Source organism: Sciurus carolinensis, chromosome 18, assembly GCF_902686445.1.
Source record: "Sciurus carolinensis chromosome 18, mSciCar1.2, whole genome shotgun sequence".
NCBI classification, from domain to species: domain Eukaryota; kingdom Metazoa; phylum Chordata; class Mammalia; order Rodentia; family Sciuridae; genus Sciurus; species Sciurus carolinensis.
This window is the reverse complement of record NC_062230.1, coordinates 29,578,181-29,597,799: the sequence shown is the minus strand read 5'-3', so window position 1 is coordinate 29,597,799 and position 19,619 is coordinate 29,578,181. Positions and strand designations below refer to the sequence as shown.

The 19,619-nt window shown below is 53.5% G+C and overlaps 1 protein-coding gene across 2 annotated transcripts in view; it reads left to right on the top strand.

Annotated features, from left to right (window-relative positions):
* Window positions 1–19,619, top strand: part of LOC124970200 (nodal modulator 3) — a 46,509-nt gene that overhangs the window by 2,903 nt on the left and 23,987 nt on the right. For both annotated transcript variants that reach the window (XM_047533371.1, XM_047533370.1), the window contains exons 2-13: window positions 413–502; window positions 2,581–2,626; window positions 5,458–5,558; window positions 6,241–6,347; window positions 8,240–8,312; window positions 10,330–10,482; window positions 11,173–11,310; window positions 11,916–12,005; window positions 14,169–14,274; window positions 14,401–14,551; window positions 18,178–18,352; window positions 19,175–19,316. In XM_047533371.1, coding sequence (XP_047389327.1) covers window positions 413–502; window positions 2,581–2,626; window positions 5,458–5,558; window positions 6,241–6,347; window positions 8,240–8,312; window positions 10,330–10,482; window positions 11,173–11,310; window positions 11,916–12,005; window positions 14,169–14,274; window positions 14,401–14,551; window positions 18,178–18,352; window positions 19,175–19,316 — 1,372 coding nt within the window. The remainder of the gene's footprint in view (window positions 1–412; window positions 503–2,580; window positions 2,627–5,457; window positions 5,559–6,240; window positions 6,348–8,239; window positions 8,313–10,329; window positions 10,483–11,172; window positions 11,311–11,915; window positions 12,006–14,168; window positions 14,275–14,400; window positions 14,552–18,177; window positions 18,353–19,174; window positions 19,317–19,619) is intronic.

Below are 19,619 nucleotides of genomic sequence, written 5' to 3'. Positions count from 1 at the left end.
TTATAGGTCAATATCCCACTAGTTTATGGAGTCATTGGCCCTCATCCCAGACCTCTGGGAGGAAATGTAGTGGGGCTCAGGAATCTGTGTTTTGAACAGCAGGTTTGCTTCACTAACAGAATTTGATTTAGAACCAGAAACTTACATGAATAAAATAGAGACAGCCATTCAAATAAACTGAAAAGCCTTGAGAAGCAAGACTTTGGGGTGATTTTAGTTGGTTTCTACCCTGAGAACTGTCAGATCAGGTGATTTGGGGTGGCTTCGACTTATTTTCCTGTCCCTGATGCCTGATGTTAATTGCTGGCATGTGGCAGGCCTGCAGTAAGTACCTGGCGACCGATACACTCAGGCACGATGTGGGGAAATCTCAAAGGCGATGTGACCTGCATTTGCTCTCCTTCCTTTCCAGATAAAGTTGTACACCAAGCATGGGACTTTGAAATACCAGACGGACTGCGCCCCTAACAATGGCTACTTCATGATCCCCTTGTATGATAAGGTGAGGAGGGGTGAGACTTGCCTGCTTGTCTCTTATGATGGGAAGTAATAGCGGGGCCCTCCGGTCTGCGCCAACCAGGAACATGGCCTTTCCCACCCCAGTGATGCTCAGTGGCTTTGTAAATGATTCGTGGAATATGGCAGTGCTAGCCAAATTCCAAGGGAGATAACTTATTCATTCTTTTATGTTCCTGTTTATTAGTGCATTGTAGTCACACATGGTGGCAGGGCTCATTCTGACCTCTTCATCAGTGCCTGTGACGTAGTTTGTCCAGTGTGCTCCCTTTCCCTCCCTGCTTGCCTTCCCTGACCCCTTTCCTCTGCTGGCCTTCCTTCTGTTTGTTTGTTTGTTTGTTTATTTTTGCGGTGCTGGGGATTGAACCCAGGGCCTTGTGCCTGCGAGGCCAGCACTCTACCAACTGAGCTATCTCCCCAGCCCTGTTTATTTATTTTTAGTTGGTGTGTTATAGTTATATATAAAATTGGGACGCATTATGAGGAATTTGTACAAGTCCTGAGCATAATTTGGTCAGCTTCATTCTCCAGAGAGAGGAAACTTCTAAACTGGTGTCACTGTGGACGAGGTCCCCAGGCCTGCAGGTTCATTTGCTAATGACTGGAGACCTGGTCACAGCCGTGGAGGGGGCTGTGGTTACTTAGGGAGCAGAGACTGGGGCTGAAACCAACCCCACTGCAGTGCTGCCCAGGTCAGCCTGGACGCCGAGAGTGCCAGCGTTGAGAAATGACTTATTAGAGCCCTTTACTTGTGAGCAGCTTAAAGTATTGTTCAAAAAATGGCAGGAGTAGCCTGCATTTTCATGGCTCTGTGAAAAAACTCCAGCTCTCTCGAGGTATTTGAAACAAATATGTACCTTTGCCCCTAACTCCACACCTCCCTGTGTAGTAACAGCCTTTGGTAAAGTCGTGGTGCGCCTCCACAGTGCTCTCTGCTTACAGTCAGAAGACACGTGCACATACGTGTGTGCGGACGTATGGACACATGCATGTGACGTGCATCTGTGCACGTCTTACACAGCCTCGTCCTCCCCCACTGAGCTCTTTACGCGGAAATGTACATTGACAGGACGTTGAAAAACCAGTCGACGTATGTAGTTGTGTGTGTTTGTTTTGGTACCAAGGATTGAAGCCAGGGCTGCTCTACTACTTCCCCAGTTCTTATATTTTATTTTGAGACAGAGTCTCACTAAATTGCCGAGGCTGACCTTGAATTTGTGATCTTCCTGCCTCAGCCTCCTGAGTTGCTGGGATCACAGGTGTGTGTCCCCACACCCAGCCATATATACTTTTAATTTTGACTTTTTTAATACAAATGAAATTGAACAGTCAGAATTATTTTGCCATTTGATCTTTTCCCCCAGTGTAATGAAAGCTTTGTGTGGGGAAGTATTTCTCCCTTGCATGCTTTACCACCAGCATGTATGTAGATCTGCTGCTGTCTTTTTAATGACTGTATCAAATGTCGATCAAACCCACACTGTAATTTATTTAACTACTCCCATTGATGGGCATGCAGACTTGTCCCAATTTAAAAATTATTATTAGCAGCACAACAATCAGTAGTCTTGAATTTACATCTTTATGCACAATGTATGGATTGATTACTAGAGATGATTAACTGGGTCTTGAAATCTGGTTTGTTTTTTTTTTTTTTAAACTATTAATATCGATCTCAAGAAACCAGGGTTGCTTAGAAAAACCTAGTGTTGGTGATTTGGGTTCCTAAGGGTGCTTGCCAACCCTGCAACCCTAGGCATGCCAGGGGTTAATGGAAGACTTGGTTAATAGTACATTGAGTATCAAAAGATGCGGGAGATGTGATTTCTTGTCTTTAGAATTAAAAAATGGGCTTCAGTACATCTTCTGGTTGCTAGATGGTGTTTGGCTTCAGTTCGCAGCATCTGGAGGGAACCCAAGAGTCACTGTCGTTCATAAGAACACTGCTTATGCCTAGGATTTCATTTCAGGCGGACAAGGTAGATTAAATGATAGCACTCAGTTACATTAAACTAGGGTCATCGATTCTCATTCCTTTAAATGCCTTTTTTTTTTTCCTTTTAGGGGGATTTTATTCTGAAGATTGAGCCTCCCCTAGGGTGGAGTTTTGGTAAGTTGGCTGAATAAGCAGACACACCTGGTCAGGGGTCCCCTTGTGTACTGGACGTCAACACAGGCTGCAGAGCGAGGCGCTGTTGAAACGCGAGGGATTCGCTCTCTTGTGAAGGGAGTTTTTAGTTTTTGTGTTTCTCCTTTCCCTGGCTTTCCTGGTCCCTTGAGCTTGGGTTGCCTTCCGTCTACCGTACGGCTGTCCGTCATCGTAAGAAACAGGTGTCTTTTCGTGTCTGTACCTCCTTTTGGAACCTGGGCCTTCACGGTTTCACCGAGTGGCATTGGAGCAGCACAGAGACCAAGAGGGAGGGCTTGGTTCTTATCCCGGTGCGGTTTCTTTTTAGCACTCTTAGTTTTTTTTTTTTTTTAATTAATTGAAATGTTTGACCTTTTAGGTTTGACGTTAAAATCCAGGTCAGTCTGTCTCCTGCTGCCCTGGGGTGGAACCCGGGCCTGGCTGGTGCCGGGCCAGCGCTCTACCCCTGAGGGGCCCCCAGGTGGGCCTCACAGCTGGGCCACAGCTGGGCAGGTGACTTCTCGCTGTGCATCACAGCGGGTGTGGTCCCTGCCTCAGGGTCCTGGAGCACCACAGGCCCGTGTTCGCGTGCAGAAAGGCTGGCACCTGGCGGGCTCCAGGCCCTCCTGCCTCTCGGCACCTTGGAAAGCTGGGAGTGGGGCTGAGATGAGAAGGGAGCTGCCGTTTGGGCCTTGGTGACATTTTTAGGGGAGACTTGTCACCGGTAGAGACAGGTGGGTGGCCCCAGTGCCCAGCTTGGGGAGAGGGTGGGGCCACCATCATTGATGTCAGAGTCCCACCTGCAGTAAGGGTGTGGTGAAGCTCGTCCTGTGGAAGAAGCTCCTTCTCTGCTCTCGGCACCTGCCTGGTCTGTTGCAGAAGGCCAGAGGGGAAGCCACCCCACCCCTGGAGGCAGAGGCTACAGACTCGTGGCCTGTGGCAGTGTTTTTTTGGTACCGGGGATTGGACCCAGGGCGCTTAACCCCTGAGCCACACCCCCAGCCCTTTTTTTAACCTTTTATTAGAGACAGGGTCTCCTGAGTTGCTTAGGGCCCCACTAAGTTGTTGAGGCTGACTCTGAACTCAGAATCCTCCTGCCTCAGCCTCCCGAGTGGCTGGGATCACAGGTGTGACCACCATGCCGGGTGGTGGCAGTGTTGGTGTTTTTGCTTTCTCATTCCTGCACCTTTGCCAGGGCCTTATCTTTTGATAAGCTTTTGGGTTTTTTTTTTTTTTTTTTTGGTGCTGGGGATTGAACTTAGGGGTGCTCCATCCCTGAGCTACACCCCCAACCCTTTCCTGCGTGTTATTTGAGAAAGGGTCTCACTAAGTTGCCCAGGCTGGCCTCCGTTGCTGTCCTCCTTCCTCAGCCTCCTGAGCTGCTGGGGTTTCAGGCCTCCCGTGCACCACTGGGCCCGGCCTTGATAAGCTTTTTTTTTTGAATTATGAAATACTTGTAGGAAAGTGCACTGACCGTCAGGGTCACTCATGAATTTTCTTTCCTTCCTTTTTTTTCTCTTCTTTTTTTTAACGTGGCGAATCATCGCAAAGTGCTCTCTTCTGTGTGACGGCCGCCCTGGTAGAGAGGACAGTTCCCAGCACCCCTTAGCTGCTCACTGACTGCTTGCCTGCCCACGGGTGGCCCCTCCTGACCTTCTGAAACCATAGGAGCATTTCATGCATTTCCTAGAGCTTCACCTACGTGCCAGGAGAGCGGCTGCTGCACGATGGGGCCTGGCGTGCTCAGCCTCAGCAGGTGCCTCCAGCGCCATCTGCAGCGCAGGCCCCGGGCCGCCCACAGCCCCGCTAGCTTCCCGTCCTGCATGGCGTCCTTCTGTCGCTCTCTGGTGGGGATAGCTCGGGTCTTGTCGAGGTCTCGGTTGCGTGTCTCTGGCGGCCAGTGAGGTTGGACTCTCCGGGCGTTGTGTCGACTCGCCCCGCCGAGAGCCTCTCGGGACAGGCCCAGGTCCTCTGCCCTGATGTTGGGAGCCTCCTCTGTGTGCACTGCGCCTGTGTCTTCGTCTTACCTCATGTGAAAACCGCACGGTTTTTCTGTTTTTCTCTATTGCTCCACACTCTTACTAATCTTCCAAAAACTCTTCTTTAAACCCTACTGGAGCAGACTCTGGTTTCTTCCCCCAAATGGAATTGATCACCAGTATTGAAAGCTCGGAGGTCCCGTGACATCCGCACGGCGGCAGCTGGCCTCTCCCTGCCCTCGCCCTCACAGGGCTGTTTCGCTCACCTCCTTCCCATGTGGCTCTGCGGCCTGGGAGCTTGAGGTCCTGGTCTAGCTGGGCTGGACTCACGAACTTGGGACAGATCCGGAACCTGCTTTGGGAGATTAGCGTGCTGTCACTCGCAAACTCTGTGACGGTGGAGGTCCTGTAGCCCTTCTGTGCCTGTTCACCCCTCAGTGAATGATCCCATCTCCTGAGCTAGCTATGGGGTTGAGTGCCCTTGGCTCAGTGCCAGGTCCACAGCGACCGTGTACCAAATGGAACTGGGGCCACTGAGTTTTCAGTGGGGCTCCAGGGTGGACCTGGGCGGAAGGCCTCTGCGAGCTCTTGCACACTCCTAAGCCCGGTTCCCTCTGGGGCAGGAAGGCAGGTGCTGGGGACAGCCTGGGAGGGAGGTTGTGCCTTGCAGAAGTTCTTGCACCCTTGGTTTTGAATCATGGGAGCGTATTCAGTGCTCCGCACTGAGGGGAGCGGCCTGGCCGTGCGGGTCTTTCTTGTCCCCTGGCGTCCCAGCACTCACCTCACCCCTGTGTCTTGCCCGCCCTCTTCTCCCCTCCCTGCTTCCCTCCTCAGAGCCGACAAACGTGGAGCTGTACGTGGATGGCGTCAGCGACATCTGTACCAAGGGCGGGGACATCAACTTTGTGTTCACGGGCTTCTCTGTGAACGGAAAGGTTCGGATGGGGTGTTTTGTCAGGGTTAGGGGGTCTGTGGCCCTGCACTCAGTTGTGTGTGGAACGGGGTGAATGGAGGAGGCAGGTTTAGGCTGCTGGCCGTCCCCACCCAAGAGGACAAATGCCCACGGTCCTTTATGGGGCGTGGAGTTGGAAGGCACCTTCCAGGACCCGCGGGCCAGGCTGGGCCAGCCGAGGCTTCCTGGGCGGGTGAGTGGCTGCTCCCGCCCCTCCTGGAGCAGTGCCTGGTGGGCGGCTCCCGGGTCCTGTCTCAGCGGCCTCCCTCCCTGCCGTCCGCTGGCCCCAGGTCGCGACGTGCAGTGTCCCGGCCGTGGCCGTCTTCGTGCAGGCTCTTTCTCCTGTGCTGAGAGCGAGGCCCTCAGCCACGTCACGTGTGGGCTTCTCGTAGAGGTGGGCCGGGGGCTTTTCTTGCCGTCTCAGTGGCTTATAGACCAGTGGTGCCTCTTTAGCAGGGGGTGTGTGGGTTCAGTGAAACAGGGTTATTTTACTGTCACCGTGGGCTCCCCACCCCAGCCTCAGGGAGGTATCCATAGTTTATGTCATCTTTCCAAAGGGCTCCTCGGCCCAGAGAAGGCTCCAGTTCCACTGGGGCAGGGCACAGTGGCAGTGCCTCACTAGAGCTCTTCCCCGCCCCGTGGTCCTCACCTCCTTCTGCACACAGGTCCTCAGCAAAGGGCAGCCCCTGGGTCCCGCGGGAGTTCAGGTGTCTCTGAGGAACACTGGAACGGAAGCGAAGATCCAGTCCACAGTCACGCAGCCTGGTGGAAAGTGAGTGGCGTCTTGTCGCCTGGCCTTGTGGCTGAGCTGGGCCGTGATGGGGGCTGGGGGACCTTTGGATTTGGAGGCTTGGGTTCAGATCCTAACTCCTGGCAAGTTCATGCCCTTTGGAGCCCCAAGTCCCATGTCTGTGAGATGGAAGTCGTTTTGTCCTGTTGCACCTGATTAAACATCACTTAGCACCCATAGGGCACCTGCTGTAAGCCAGGCACTTAGTAGGTCCTCAGGTAACAGTTGGGGCTGACCCTGAGCCTGGCAACCCAGGTTTGCATCCTGGCTCCTCCATTGCTAGCTGTTCGATTCGGGATAAGTCACTTAACCCCTCCGTGCCTTGGTGTCCTCAGTTGTCAACAGAAATGATTGTGGAACCTGCCTCCTAAGGTTACTGGGAAGATTGAGTTGATATTGCTTCAGACTGACTGGCCTGGATTATATGCTTAATAAATGTTTGCTCAATATAGGTTAGTGTGATTATGATTTAAAAACATCATTTTGTCACATCAAAACCATTTTAGTTGGAACTGTTGATTACCTAATTAACCTTGCCGAGTGAAATCTGAAGCATTTATTTAATGGATCTATATAGTTGCAAATGTTGATAGATGTGCCAAGATTAATGTTCAGACTGATAATTTTAGAAGCGCTCAAATCATTACTAGCTACTTCAATACAAGACGGACTGAATGGCAAAATCAAAGTTTATAATGGGCTTGCCAGTAAGTTATCCAATTTAAAAATTTTGTTGAAATTATTTTTCATTTTGAAATAACCTTTCCCTTTTCTTGATTGGATGCCTTTTCACTCCTGGTCTGAGGCAAAATGTGGCGCTGCAATTAATTTCCTAGGCTGCGACAGGTCGAGTGTCCCTCATCCAAAATGCCTGGGACTGGAACTGTTGCAGGTTGCAGGCCTTTTTGGATTTTGGGACATTTTCATACAGTGTGTTATGTGATGTCTTGGGCCGGGGCCCAGGTCTGAGCATGGTCCCTTGTCTCCTCCACACCTTATGAAGGTGATCTTGCACAACGTTTTGAAACAACTTTGTACGTGAAAAGTTCAAAGTGTGGACTTTTTGACTTGGAATCATGTTGGCCTTTTGGGTTTCAGGGCATTTAGGTTGATTTTCAGATTAGGAATGTTCTTGACGTTACCAGAAAAAGTGACTTGAGTTTTCTGAGTCCCTTTCATCTGCACTAACTAAACCAGTGACAGCGATGGCAGCCCTGGGACTCCAGTTGCCTGGAATTGACCCTCTAGTCGCCTGGGGACCATGAAGGTTAAACAAGTCAGAATCCAGCAGTGACCTCTGCAGCCGCAGCTCAGCTGGCTGTGACCTCAGTTTGCCTGGAGCTACCGAGTCACTGTCCCTGGCTACGGTTTCATCATAGTTGCTTTGCAGGAGAGCCCAAGAAGCTTATGTTCATCTCAGATAACAGATCTGAGCTCGGGTGCAGGGCTCCAAGCTTGTCACCCTCTGTAACCACAGTGTAGTGTCCTGTGGGCTTCCTGCTCAGCCTGGGGCTCTTCACTCACTCCTTCCCGCTTCCCTCCTTTGCTTCCCTCCCCACTCCCTGTCCAGCTTAGTGTGCTGTGACTGGTCCCTGCTGACCGACGGTGATGTTTGGTGGCAGGAGTCCTGGAGTTTAGGGAAACGGAAGCCCTCATTCTTCCCATCAGCACGTGGGACGGCCTTGCTGGTGCTCCCAAGCCTAGTCAGTGACCTTTGTGGATTTGCAGAGGGACCAATTGACTGCACTCTCTTGACCAGCCAGGGGACATTGGGGATAACTCGGGTGTTATTTCCTGGTGCTGCCAGTATTAGTCAGGAGATGAGAAACCCGTGGGCTGTTTAGAGAGAGCTAACTGTGGCTTGTGTTCCTCAGGTTTGCGTTTTTCAAAGTTCTTCCTGGAGATTATGAAATCCTTGCAACCCATCCCACCTGGCCGCTGAAGGAGGTGAGTTTTGGGCTGTCTGCAGCCACGCCAGTGACATGCTGGTCTGCAGCCCCCTTTGGTTTAGGATGTGAGACCTGGGGATTTCCAGGTGTTGGTGTAGAACTAGCGGTGCTGAAGGAGGGGTGTTTATGGGATGGAACCTGCTGCCACGCAGGGGCCACTGGTGTCAATTTCAGTTTTAGGTGGCAGTGTTGCTCTCTTACTTGCGAGAACTCTCTTATTAGCTATTGCTATTTTAAGCTAAATCAACACCAGAAATGCCTGATGAGATAGACTTCTTTGTTGTTCTTTTTCAACTTGAGACATATATTTATAAATATACTGAACAGTCTAGAAATTGTTGTGCACGTGCCCCAGGAGAATGTATAAAATACTTGTAGCCTGGTGTGGTAGCACCCTGAAGTAGTCCCAGGAGCTTGGGAGGCTGAGGCAGGAGGATCACAAGTGAGAGACCAGCCTCGATAACTTAGTGAGACCCATTTCAAAACAGTCGAAAGACAGGAGATTGTAGGCACTCGCGATAATGCCATTGCAGATCCAGTGGTATGTAGAAAGATCATGAAGTCATGGTGACCCTGATGGTGTAGAGGAGGAAGGGAGACGGCATGCCAGGGTCTCGAGTTGTACTTTTATTTCTTTACCTGGCAGGAGGACTTGTAGGTGTTCTTCAGAGTTCTTTTTCTAGCTTCTCTTGACTAAAATAGTTTACCATAGAAGATCCTCATAGTGAGAAGCATAATAGGTGAGATTGTGAGAAAACAAAATAGCGTTTCAAGACATCCTGACCTTTTAGCTTTTGCATTAGTTCTGAGGCTACTTGCTCTTGCTAAAGAAGCCCCAGAATCAGTGTTTCCATTTATAGGCTTTATGATTTACAATTGATGGTACAGCTTCATACCTAGATGTGTCTATATCCTGTTATGACTCTGGGTTTCAGGTTACTCAAACACCTGTAACCTGGTGACTGAGGAGGCTGGGGCAGGAGGATGGCAAGTTCAAGACTGATCTTGGCAATTTAGCAAGAGCCCTGTCTCAAGATAGAAAGTAAACATAAAAGAGTTGGGATGTAGCTCAGAGCTTAAGCACCCCTGGGTTCTGTCCCCAGTACCATTGCACATAAAAGCAAGTTTTATTTAAAACTCAGAAGCCTCCACATAACACACAGGATGCAGAATGATTTTTGGTTTCACGTTGTGTGTTAAGAGTATGCGGAAAGGAACTTGAGTTCATGAGATAAAATTCGATGTAAAGTGAAGCCCGTGGTTGGAAGTCAGGATCCTGTCGCCTGTCGTGGGCGGTGGTCAGTGGGGAACAGGCGAGGGGCATCTGCAGCGTTGGTTCTGCCCTCTGGCTGGGTGCTGGTCATCGTGTGTGCCAGTCGCCACCCCCAGGCACGGGGTGTGTTCACGTTCTCTCTCGAGGAAAGCGTAGAACGCGTGCATGCTGCCAGAGTGGAGAGTCCAGCACGCTCACGTTACAGGCTGGAGCCTTAGGGTACGCAGCCTGGGAGCAGAGCTGGACGTCGGGAAGGGAAGGGCCACCACGGGGACACGGCCAGTGGCATTTGCTCCACCTCCTTTCTCTGCACCTGGGGCACTGACAGGCCTCGCAGCCGAGCCGGACAGCCACCCTGGATCCGTGGCTTCCGCGCCCCTGGGTTCAACCAACTTTAGGTCCACAGTGGTTTACCAAAGCTATACAGAAGAAAAATGGCCCGTTGACTGCTTTCTTGTCATTGTTCCCTAAGCAATCCATTATAACAACTGTTTATGAGGCACTTAGGTTGCTACAGTGTTACAGACGATGGGGGTGAGTAAGGTCTCAGGACGGTGTGGGTCACGTGCAGATCCCCGCCCTCTGTCTGAAGGCCTCGAGCACTGTGGCTGGGGCTCTGGGGGTCCTGGGGCCTGTGCGGTTTCACACACTGCTTTTCCCAGTGAGTATGTGGCACATTCTCATGTCGTTAGGCACCTGGCAAGTGCTTGTGTTCGGGAGTTGAGACCTTTCCCTCTCGTAGGCGAGCACCACGGTACGCGTGACCAACTCCAACGCCAATGCTGCGGGTCCCCTCATTGTCGCGGGCTATAACGTGTCTGGCTCTGTTCGGAGTGATGGGGAGCCCATGAAAGGGGTGAAGTTTCTTCTCTTTTCTTCCTTAGTCACCAAAGAGGTAAGCCCAGGAGAGCAAAGGAGGCGAGGGCATGCGTGTGGCGGGCGGGGACAGCAGCTAGGGTCTGCTGTTGGAGGTGCTGGTTTAGGTCATTTGTTGCCTCATGTTTAAGAACATTGTGTGTTGACGCACAAGAAATTGGATGTGTCTGCTGGGGTGTGCCGTTGAGTGGACAGCGCTCAGGCTTTGACATCAGACAGACACGGGTTCAGAGAAGCCATGGGACCCAGGGCCACTCACTTTGCCTTCTTGAGACTTTCCTCATCTGGAAGGGAGAGACCCTTTGTCGGGAAGGACATCCACATCCCTTTTGCTGAGAACACTATGGCAACTTTCAGCTTTCAACTTGAGCATAAAGATTTTGTTTCTTTTATCTGTATGAACATGCCCTAGATTCTAGGAGAAAAAAATACGTATATGTAGAGATGAAACTTATGAAAGTTGTCCTATCGCGTGGTGTGGCTCTTTGGTGTAATTGGGTCACGTAAATAATAAAGGAGGGGCTGTAGCTCAGTGGTAGAGCTCTTGCCTAGCACGTGTGAGGCACTGGGTCTGATCTCAGCACCACATAAAATAATAAACAATAGAAGTACAGTGTCCATCGACAACTAAAATAAGTGGTATATATATTTATATAAATCTATAAAACAACAACAACAACAACACAGGAAGCCTCTCTCCCCGGCACAGGACGTCCTGGGTTGCAGCGTCTCCCCAGTGCCCGGGTTCCAGCCCCAGGACGAGAGCCTGGTGTACTTGTGCTACACGGTCTCCAAGGAGGATGGCTCCTTCTCCTTCTACTCCTTGCCCAGTGGGGGCTACACCGTGGTGAGTGGGCGGCTCCCTGTCTGTTCATGTTGGGTGCCCACAGTACCAGGAGAGCCAGCGCCTGCCTGCCACCCCATGAATGCTGTTCAGCAGTCGCTGGTCGAGTGTCCCTAGCCTGAAAATCCAAGATCTGAAATCCTCCAACTCCAAAACTTCAGGTGCTGACTTGATGCCACAGGTGGAGCATTCTCCACCCTGAAGCCTTGTGGCATGCATAAAATTATTGAAAATCGCGTCTGTCAGTTACCTTTGGCCTCTGTGTTCTTTATGAGGCACAGGTGAAGCATAAGTATAATTTCCCATTTAGACTTGGGTCCCATCCCCAAGATACCTTGTTATGTACATGCAAATATTCCAACGTGCGGAAAATTCTGCAGTGTGAAACAAGCATTTTGTATGAGGGAAACTCAAGCTGCCCTCAAGGTGGGACACGGTCCCCTCAGGAGCAGCTGCGGTAGTTACAGGGCTGCCTCTTAAAAGCAGCAGCCGTGCAGTTAATGTTCTTGGCCTGACTCGCCCCCGTCATCTGCAGGCTGTGGGATCGATGGCAGTATTGATGGTGGATTGTGTTGTGGTTCTTGGTGATGAGCAGACTCTTCCTGCAGGTTCCGTTCTACAGAGGGGAGAGGATCACCTTTGACGTTGCCCCTTCCAGACTGGACTTCACAGTGGAGCATGACAGCTTGAAGATCGAGGTGAGACCCCCGTCTTCAGGGGGACAGGTGCCGGCCTTCCCGACCCTGGGCACGTGTGTTGCAAACATGTTAAAAAATCAGTATTTCATCCAGAAGGGCCTTTGGAAAAAACGGCACCTGGAACCGTCGTCTGGGACCTGCCGTGCGCCTTGCCCGTCCACACGGGGCCTTCTTCCTGGGGCTCGAACTCTTCGTTAGAGCTACTTCACTCCGGAGCTTTCCTGAGAGCCAGTGGCACATGTTTTAGGTCCTCTTCCAGGACTGGGGATGTGGCAGTGACCCAGAGAGGCCCATGTTCCTGTCCCAGGGAAAGAGCCAGTGCCTGGGCAGATGAGGGTGTTAGACTAGGAATTAGGGGTGATGTGGATATAAAGCAGGAAGGATGGTGAGACAGTTGGGGACAGAGGGTTGCACCCCGTGGAAGGTGTTCTCACAAGTCCTTACCGTGAAGGCGGCACTTGGGCAGCAGCCTGAAGGGGACAGATGTGAGAGCTGTACTTGGATCTGACAGGAGAATGTTTAAGGCAGAGGAAACAGCAGGGCAAAGGTCCTGAGGTCGGAGTATGCCTGGAGGATTGGGGCACCCGGGGGGCAGCGTGACTGCCAGGAAGGGACTGAAGGCAGAGCAGAGGAGGAGGAGGGGTCGGAGTGGTGGTGGTCAGATTGTCCAGGTCCTGCTGGCCCATGTGGCCTGTTCCTCTGGAGCATTTGGGTCACTGGAGGCGTCTGAGCAGAGGAGAGGTGCGATGGGGGCAGGTGGGAACTGGGGCTGCTGAGGAGGCCGTGGCAGTGACTGGATGAGACCGGCTGAACTGGGCCCTGGCATGGGACTGGACGGAGACCCTGACGCAGACGGTGATTGTGGTTTTCGTTGCACTTACGTTGTCTTTAATTACAGAAATAGAAAATAACTACTGTAGAAAATTTGCTAGATAGAGCAAACCTCCAGAGAAAGCGAATCTTTCCTAAATGGACCCCCCAGGGTTAGAGTCATTGAACAGATCATATCTTAGCCATTTTCTTTTAATGTTAGCTCTGAAAGTGCCGCGTGGAAATGGCGTCCTCTTGTAGGCGCTCGCTCTGGGGTCACATGCACAGTGGAGGCTGCCTCTGCTGTTTGAGATCAGTGACCGTCTGTCCTGCTGCGTGCCGCAAGGGGAGGAGGGCCAGGAGAGGAGTCTGCTTGCTTCAAAGGGCTCGCCGGGAGGGGTGGGCCGGGTGGGGGACAGTCCCAGATTGTGGTCAAGAGCAGTCTTCAACTGCAGTGGATGGAATTTCGAGTGAGGCCTGCGGGTTCCATGAGGTCAGGGCCACCGAGTCTCATTCCTCTGTTTCCCTGGTGTTGGTTTCAGTGCCTGGCACAGACTAAGTGCCAGTACGCAGAACGTGTGTTGGGTGCAGGTCAGAGTAAGTGGCGAGTGGGTGGGAGGACCGGATGGTTTTGGGAGGGTCCAGTTGACCACCTGCATAGAAAGGAAGCCGCCTTTCAGACGCTGTTGCGCATGTGCACGTGTGTGTGTGCTCATTCAGAAGGTATTTATTGAGTGTCTGCTGTGTACCAGGTGACTAAGACAGAGGGTCCCTGTCCTCAGGGAGCTTCTATTCTAGGGAGCAGGAAACAGGCTCTCAGAAGTCGAGCCAGGATAGTTCAGGTATTGCGGCCTGATGACGGTGAACTGAGGGGCCAAAGGTCAGGGTGACTGGGCCCCATGACTCCAGAGAGAGCCCAGGTGTTCACGGGGAGGGTGCAGACAGGGTCAGGGGAGGCACAGGTCGGGTCGTGAGTGGGGAGTGCAGCCCCAGGCGGAGGAGGTCAGGAGGGGGCTCCTGGACCTTGCAGAGCGGAGTCCCAGGACAGGTTGGTGCTGGAGGGCAGGCGGGCTGCAGAGTGATGCTGGGATTTGCCCTTGGGAGCCTGGAGGAGGGCAGGTGGATTGGGCAGGAGCCGGTGGGCTGGGGACGCTGCCCTCGCCTGGAGCAGCCAGTGGCCTTTTTCATTCATCTGTCTGGCAGACTTCCGTCTCCTGGGGACACAGCGGCAGGCACTGGGGGGTGGCCAGACCCTGTTGGGAGAAGGGGGGCAGTGACTGGCGGGCGGGGCCAGACCAGGGACGGCCTCTGTGGCCCAGGCTCCTGAGACCGGTCTCCATTCTTGTTTTCCAGCCCGTGTTCCATGTCATGGGGTTTTCTGTCACCGGGAGGGTCCTGAACGGACCTGAAGGAGAAGGTGTCCCGGAGGCAGTGGTCACTCTGAACAACCAGATCAAAGGTGGGCAGCCACACGGGCCCTGGGCCTGCTTGGCCAGGAGATGGGAAGGGTGAGGCGTGAGGCTGTGAAGGCCAGGCGCCTCCGTCCACGGGTGGGCTGTGTGAGCTGTGTGTCCACGCTTCTCAGTCAGAACGAAGGCCGACGGCTCCTTCCGCCTGGAGAACATCACCACAGGCACGTACACCATCCACGCCCAGAAGGAGCACCTCTACTTTGAGACCCTCACCATCAAAATCGCCCCCAACACGCCGCAGCTGGCTGACATCGTGGCCACCGGGTGAGCTGCTCCCAGAGGCTGGGAGGACCCCTTCCGCCTCCTGCGGGTTTCCGCCAGGGGTCTTCAGAGTTAAAGGGTCTGTTAGAGCAGGAAGCCGTCCTCCAGGTCGCCTTCACGTCTGTGGGGCCTGTTTTGCTGAAGCTGCACCTTGGGGATGTTGGAAGGCGGCATAATGGATGGTCGAGTGTTGGTCGGGAGGTGCCCTGCGTCATTGGCATCGTTCCTCCTGTGTGGGGAGCGAGCCTGCCTCCAGGAGGGACCTGCTGTGGTCCAGTTCTTGCCCTTGGATGCCCTGAAGCAAGATCGTGTGGTGCAGAGATCCTGACCCTGGAGTCAGATCCTGGGCGTTCCGCCCCCTGCACGAGCCTGCAAGGCTGGGAAGCTGCCATCCTCCTTTTGACAGGGACGGGGCTCCGCCTCCGTGACTTAGAAGGGTGCAGGGTACAGGGGCTGTTGGGGAGGGGGCCGCCAGAGCAGAGCGTGCAGTCTCAAGGTGGCAGGTCTGGGCGGGAGGGAGTGTGAAGTACAGAGCAGGTGAAGGGCCGTGAGCGGGCTGGAAAGGCCCAGGCGCAGATCTCAGGCCGCTCTACCCCGGGCGTGACGTGCTGTCTCCTCTGGGCCGAGGGGCCAGGAGCGGTGTTGGGCATGGAGGTAGTAGGGTCTGTTTCCACCACCCCAACCCAACACCACAGATGGTGACGGCACAGAGCAGGGTGAGCTGGAGGCCCCTGTCCTGTGGTGTCCCAGCCGGCAGTCTGGAGAGGGGGCGGGGAGAGGCTGCAGGAGGCAGAGCAGCTGACTGGGAAGCCAGGGCTGGGAAGGCAGTCAGGGTCCCGGCTTGAACGGCGGTGGCTGCGGGTGCCACAAGCCAGCTGGGCCCTGAGGTTCGGCACTGGCCACCTGGGTCTGAGGACCACTAGGTGGAGCCCCTGGCAGAGGCTTGGATGAGGCTTGGATGAGGCTTGGATGAGGCTTGGGCCACAGGCAGCAGGTAGATGGAAGCAGGCAGAACTGGGGAGCAGTGGACGAGAATGGAGGGGAGCCAGGGGAGCAGGTTAGGTTGGGAGGAGGAGAGTCAGTCACCGGCTTGGGAGAGTCAGTCACCGGCTTGCTCACTGAGGAGGCCACCTGGACTGTTTGCTACGGACAGTGGAGGTCGAGGTCAGGGAGTGCAGTCAGTAGTGACTGGGAGATGGAGAAACGGATCTCCGTCTGATAATTCTTGGGTTTAGGCGCCCCTGGCCCCCCAGCATTTTCTAGCAGCTGCTCTGGGCCAGGCCCTGGGATGAGGAGCCCAAGTGAGCGAAGGTGGGCTTCAGTCTTGTGGTCAGGCTAAGGCAAACTGTGTGGTTATGTTCTGATAGGTGTCACCGGGCAAGGGACCAGGTGCCGAGAGGAGCTCAGCTGGACGGGAGCCCTGGAGGCTCTGGGTTCCAAGAACTTAGTGGAGACCAAGGTTGATACAGGCTTTCTGAGCAGGAGAGCAAGGAACAGCCAGCTGGCAGGGTGGCCGGAGGCTGCGTGGGAGCGCCTGCCTCCCCAGTCCTGGAAGCTGTGGACGGAGGTTGGCAAGGGGTCAGGTGGACCGTGGCACTGGGTTTTTTTTCTCCTTCCAGCTGCTGGGTGGCGGAGGGACGGTGGAGACGCCAGCCTTTGAGTGGCGGGCCGATAGGAGGCTGTGGTGACCATCCTGAGGAGATACTGGTGCCTGGGACCGGGCGGGAGGCCCGCCTCCTGGAGCAGCTGGGCGGAGGCAGGAGATGGAGACGTGCCATGTGTGCGCTTCTTTAGGGAATTCGACCAGAGAAAGAAAAATCACATTTGTTGAGAATCTTTGGAAAACCCGTCATTTTGTGGGGGTGGGGAGGGGAGGCACACTGGCCTTTGTAGCACGTGGGCGTATCTTTGCTTTTCTCACGTCTCTTTTTTTTTAATTAATCCCCAGTTTATTTGAAAAAGCAGACTCTTTGACCTTTGTTCAAATGATTGTAAGCATAGAGTCATCTCATCATGTACCAAGGTGACCAGTGTTTGTCCGTAAAGATCTTAAACCCTGTCACATTTATTGAGATAGGTCCATCTTCAAGGACTTGGGCCAACTCCTCAGTGGAAAAACCAGTGTACATTTGAGGTGTAGGGATCTGGGGCCTTTCTCTTCAGTGGAGGGTGTGAGCTGAAAATAGATCTACAATATTCACAATTTAGGGAGGCAGGAGCTTCACCTGGGACAGAGAAGGTGGCGCGTCCTTTGGCGGGTAGATAGGACCGCGTCCAGGATCTGTAGGAGTAGTGCCCTCCACGTTCCCTTCCATCCTTTCAGCCTGAGGCGGGGGAGCGGGAGGACCGAAGTGCATACCTTTGGCTCCAGCAGGGCCTGGCAGGTTTTGTCCTGCAAAGAACCAGAGAGTGAACATCTTCAGGTTCATGGGCCGTGTGGTCTCTGATGAAGACGGTGGCAGTGGTCTGGGCGTGGCTGTTCCCCGGCTTCATCTCTGGGCACTGAAGCTTGCATTCAAGCAGTTTTTTTCTATGTCATGAACTATCATCCTTTGGATTTCTTCCCTTTTTTTTCTGTTTTACGACCACTGAAGAGTGTAAAAACCATCCTGTCTTGTGGCCCGTACAGACGCCGGCGGCGCGCCCGCCTTCCCGTGGGCCCAGCTCATTGACCCCTGCGGTGGCGGCCAGCGAAGCAGCAGCTGCACCTTCGCTCATTGCTTCTCTGCCTTCTGCCATTCTGCTGTTCCTCCCACTGTCTTTCTTCCGAAGCAGAGTGGTTATTCCGGCATTTAGCGTACCCTGTAATTGTCAGATCCAATGGTCTTTATCATCTTTCTGTCAAAAGAAACAACCGATTTTTCTCTAAAGTGATTGTTTAGGATGAGAAAATACAGCCCAGCGAGGGGAAGAGGCCGTGCGGGCTCCAGTTGTGATCGGTCCTCACTCTTTCCCACATCAGCTCAGAGCCCAGGAGCATCACCAGAGGGTGGTGGTCATTGCAGGTCCTTTTCGGGAGCAGATGTGCCTTCGCCTGTTCGTTGAAGGATGCTCTGGAGCCCTTCAGCTGGACTCTCAATCCCAGTCGTTGCCCGTTGTTAACAGAGCATTTCAATTTTAAGTTGCTGTTGTGCTTCTAGCTCCTGAGGAGTCCATTTCTTTCTGGCAGTCTGTGTTTGCTTTTACCTGCGCATCGTATCTAATCACAAGCAAGGAATACACCTGACCCGCCTTATTTCATGGCCTGGCTAAGGCCACCATGTCACAGCAGCTGGCAGCTCTTGCTTGCTGTCAGGGCTGGCCCACGTCCACAGTCCCAGGCTGTCCCACTGTCAATGATCCATTTATCTGAAGCATTTTTGTTATCTCCAAATATTCTGAAATTTGCTTCTGCAGTGGGGGTGGGGTTTGTCTGATGTCACCCAGCACACACAGGGGGCCACCATGGTCCCCTCTTCCTTCTGCAGGGTGCTTGTTAAAGTGGAAACCACCTGGGCTGCATTCTGTCTGTTTGGTCAGATTAAACTGGTCTCAGGCACAAGGGCCAGAAGAGGGATCGTTTGGGGGTGGCTAAGAGTCTCTCCTGCTGTAATTGAGTTCTCAAGCCGGAATGAATGGTCTTCTTACAGGTTCAGCGTCTGTGGGCAGATATCAATCATTCGCTTTCCTGACACCGTCAAGCAGATGAGTAAATACAAAGTGGTCCTGTCGTCTCAAGACAAGGACAAGTCTTTGGTCACCGTGGAGACGGATGTTCATGGATCATTTTGCTTTAAAGCAAAACCAGGCACCTATAAAGTCCAGGTGTGAAGAGTTCTGTTTTATTTAAAAACAAAAACAAAAGCAATGATTTTTAAGAGTTGTGAGCTAAAATGGGTTTGCAGGGCAGAAGGACACCAGCTCAGAGATACCACAGCAGGCCTCTCTCCTTTCCAGTCTTCCTGTGTGCTAGGGGCTGGTGTCCCGCAGCTGTCACTGTGGCGGGCTGAATCCAGGAGGACCTCAAAATGAGCTGCTTGTCAAGGGCAGCTGAGGCTTCCACAGTGCCTGGCTTCTAGCACCTCAGGCGAAGGTGGAGCTTCTCATTCCTGTCTTTCCTTAAATCGAGGCAGCTGGTCGGGAGCCTTGTGATTGGTCCATCCAGGCAGGGCGAGAAGTGGGGCAGCCCTGGCCTGCGTCCTCACCTCCAGGGGCAAGGCCAGAGTGTGGCTGGGCCCAGTGAGTGAGTGGCAGGACAGCCAGAGGGAGACCTTGTCCCTGGCCACAGGCTTCTGCACTCCTCCCTGGGAGGAGCGGGCGGGCCGCGGGGCAGGGATCTCCTCTGGGGTAGAGCGGGATCCCTCTGGGACGGGGCTGGGTACGGCGGGCTCCAGCAGTGCGCTATGGCCGAGCTCAGCCTCTGCTGTGCACGCGCCGGGCTTGTTGCAGGCTGGCTTTTCCATCTAAGAGGAAATGTTCCCTTCAGCTTGTTCACGGGTCTGCTGGGATTTAAAACTGGGCCTGGAAATGAACCTCTGTCCTTCAGCATCTGCCTGGTTTGGGGCCCAGGTGAATGTTCTAGTGCCCGTGGGCCCAGGGCCAGAGAACCCTGGTACACCCCTGATGCCAGTCCTCGTCTGTCTGCAGGTGGTGGTCCCTGAGGCGGAGACCAGGGCAGGACTGATGTTGAAGCCCCGGACCTTCCCGCTCGTGGTGACCGACAGCCCTGTCATGGACGTGGCCTTTGTGCAGTTTCTGGCCTCCGTGTCTGGGAAAGTCTCTTGTTTGGGTAAGAGGTCAACTGAAAGCAAGAGCAGAGTGTGTAGAAGACGTCGGCAGGTGGGCTGGGGCTGGGGACCCCTTTCCTCCTCGGGAGGCAGGGAAGGGGAGTGCTGTTCCGGCGGAGGGGGTTTGGGACCCCATCGTGCACACAGTTCTTTCTGAATCATTGTCATGGGCGGTCACCAGAAACATTCTAGAATATTCTGCTTTGGCTCTGGAAGGAATCCGTAGGTTTCTTTCTCTCTCCTGACTAAAGGAGGGGGAATCCGGCCCAGGTTTCAATCCCAGTTCTTGTCCTCCAGCTCTGAGA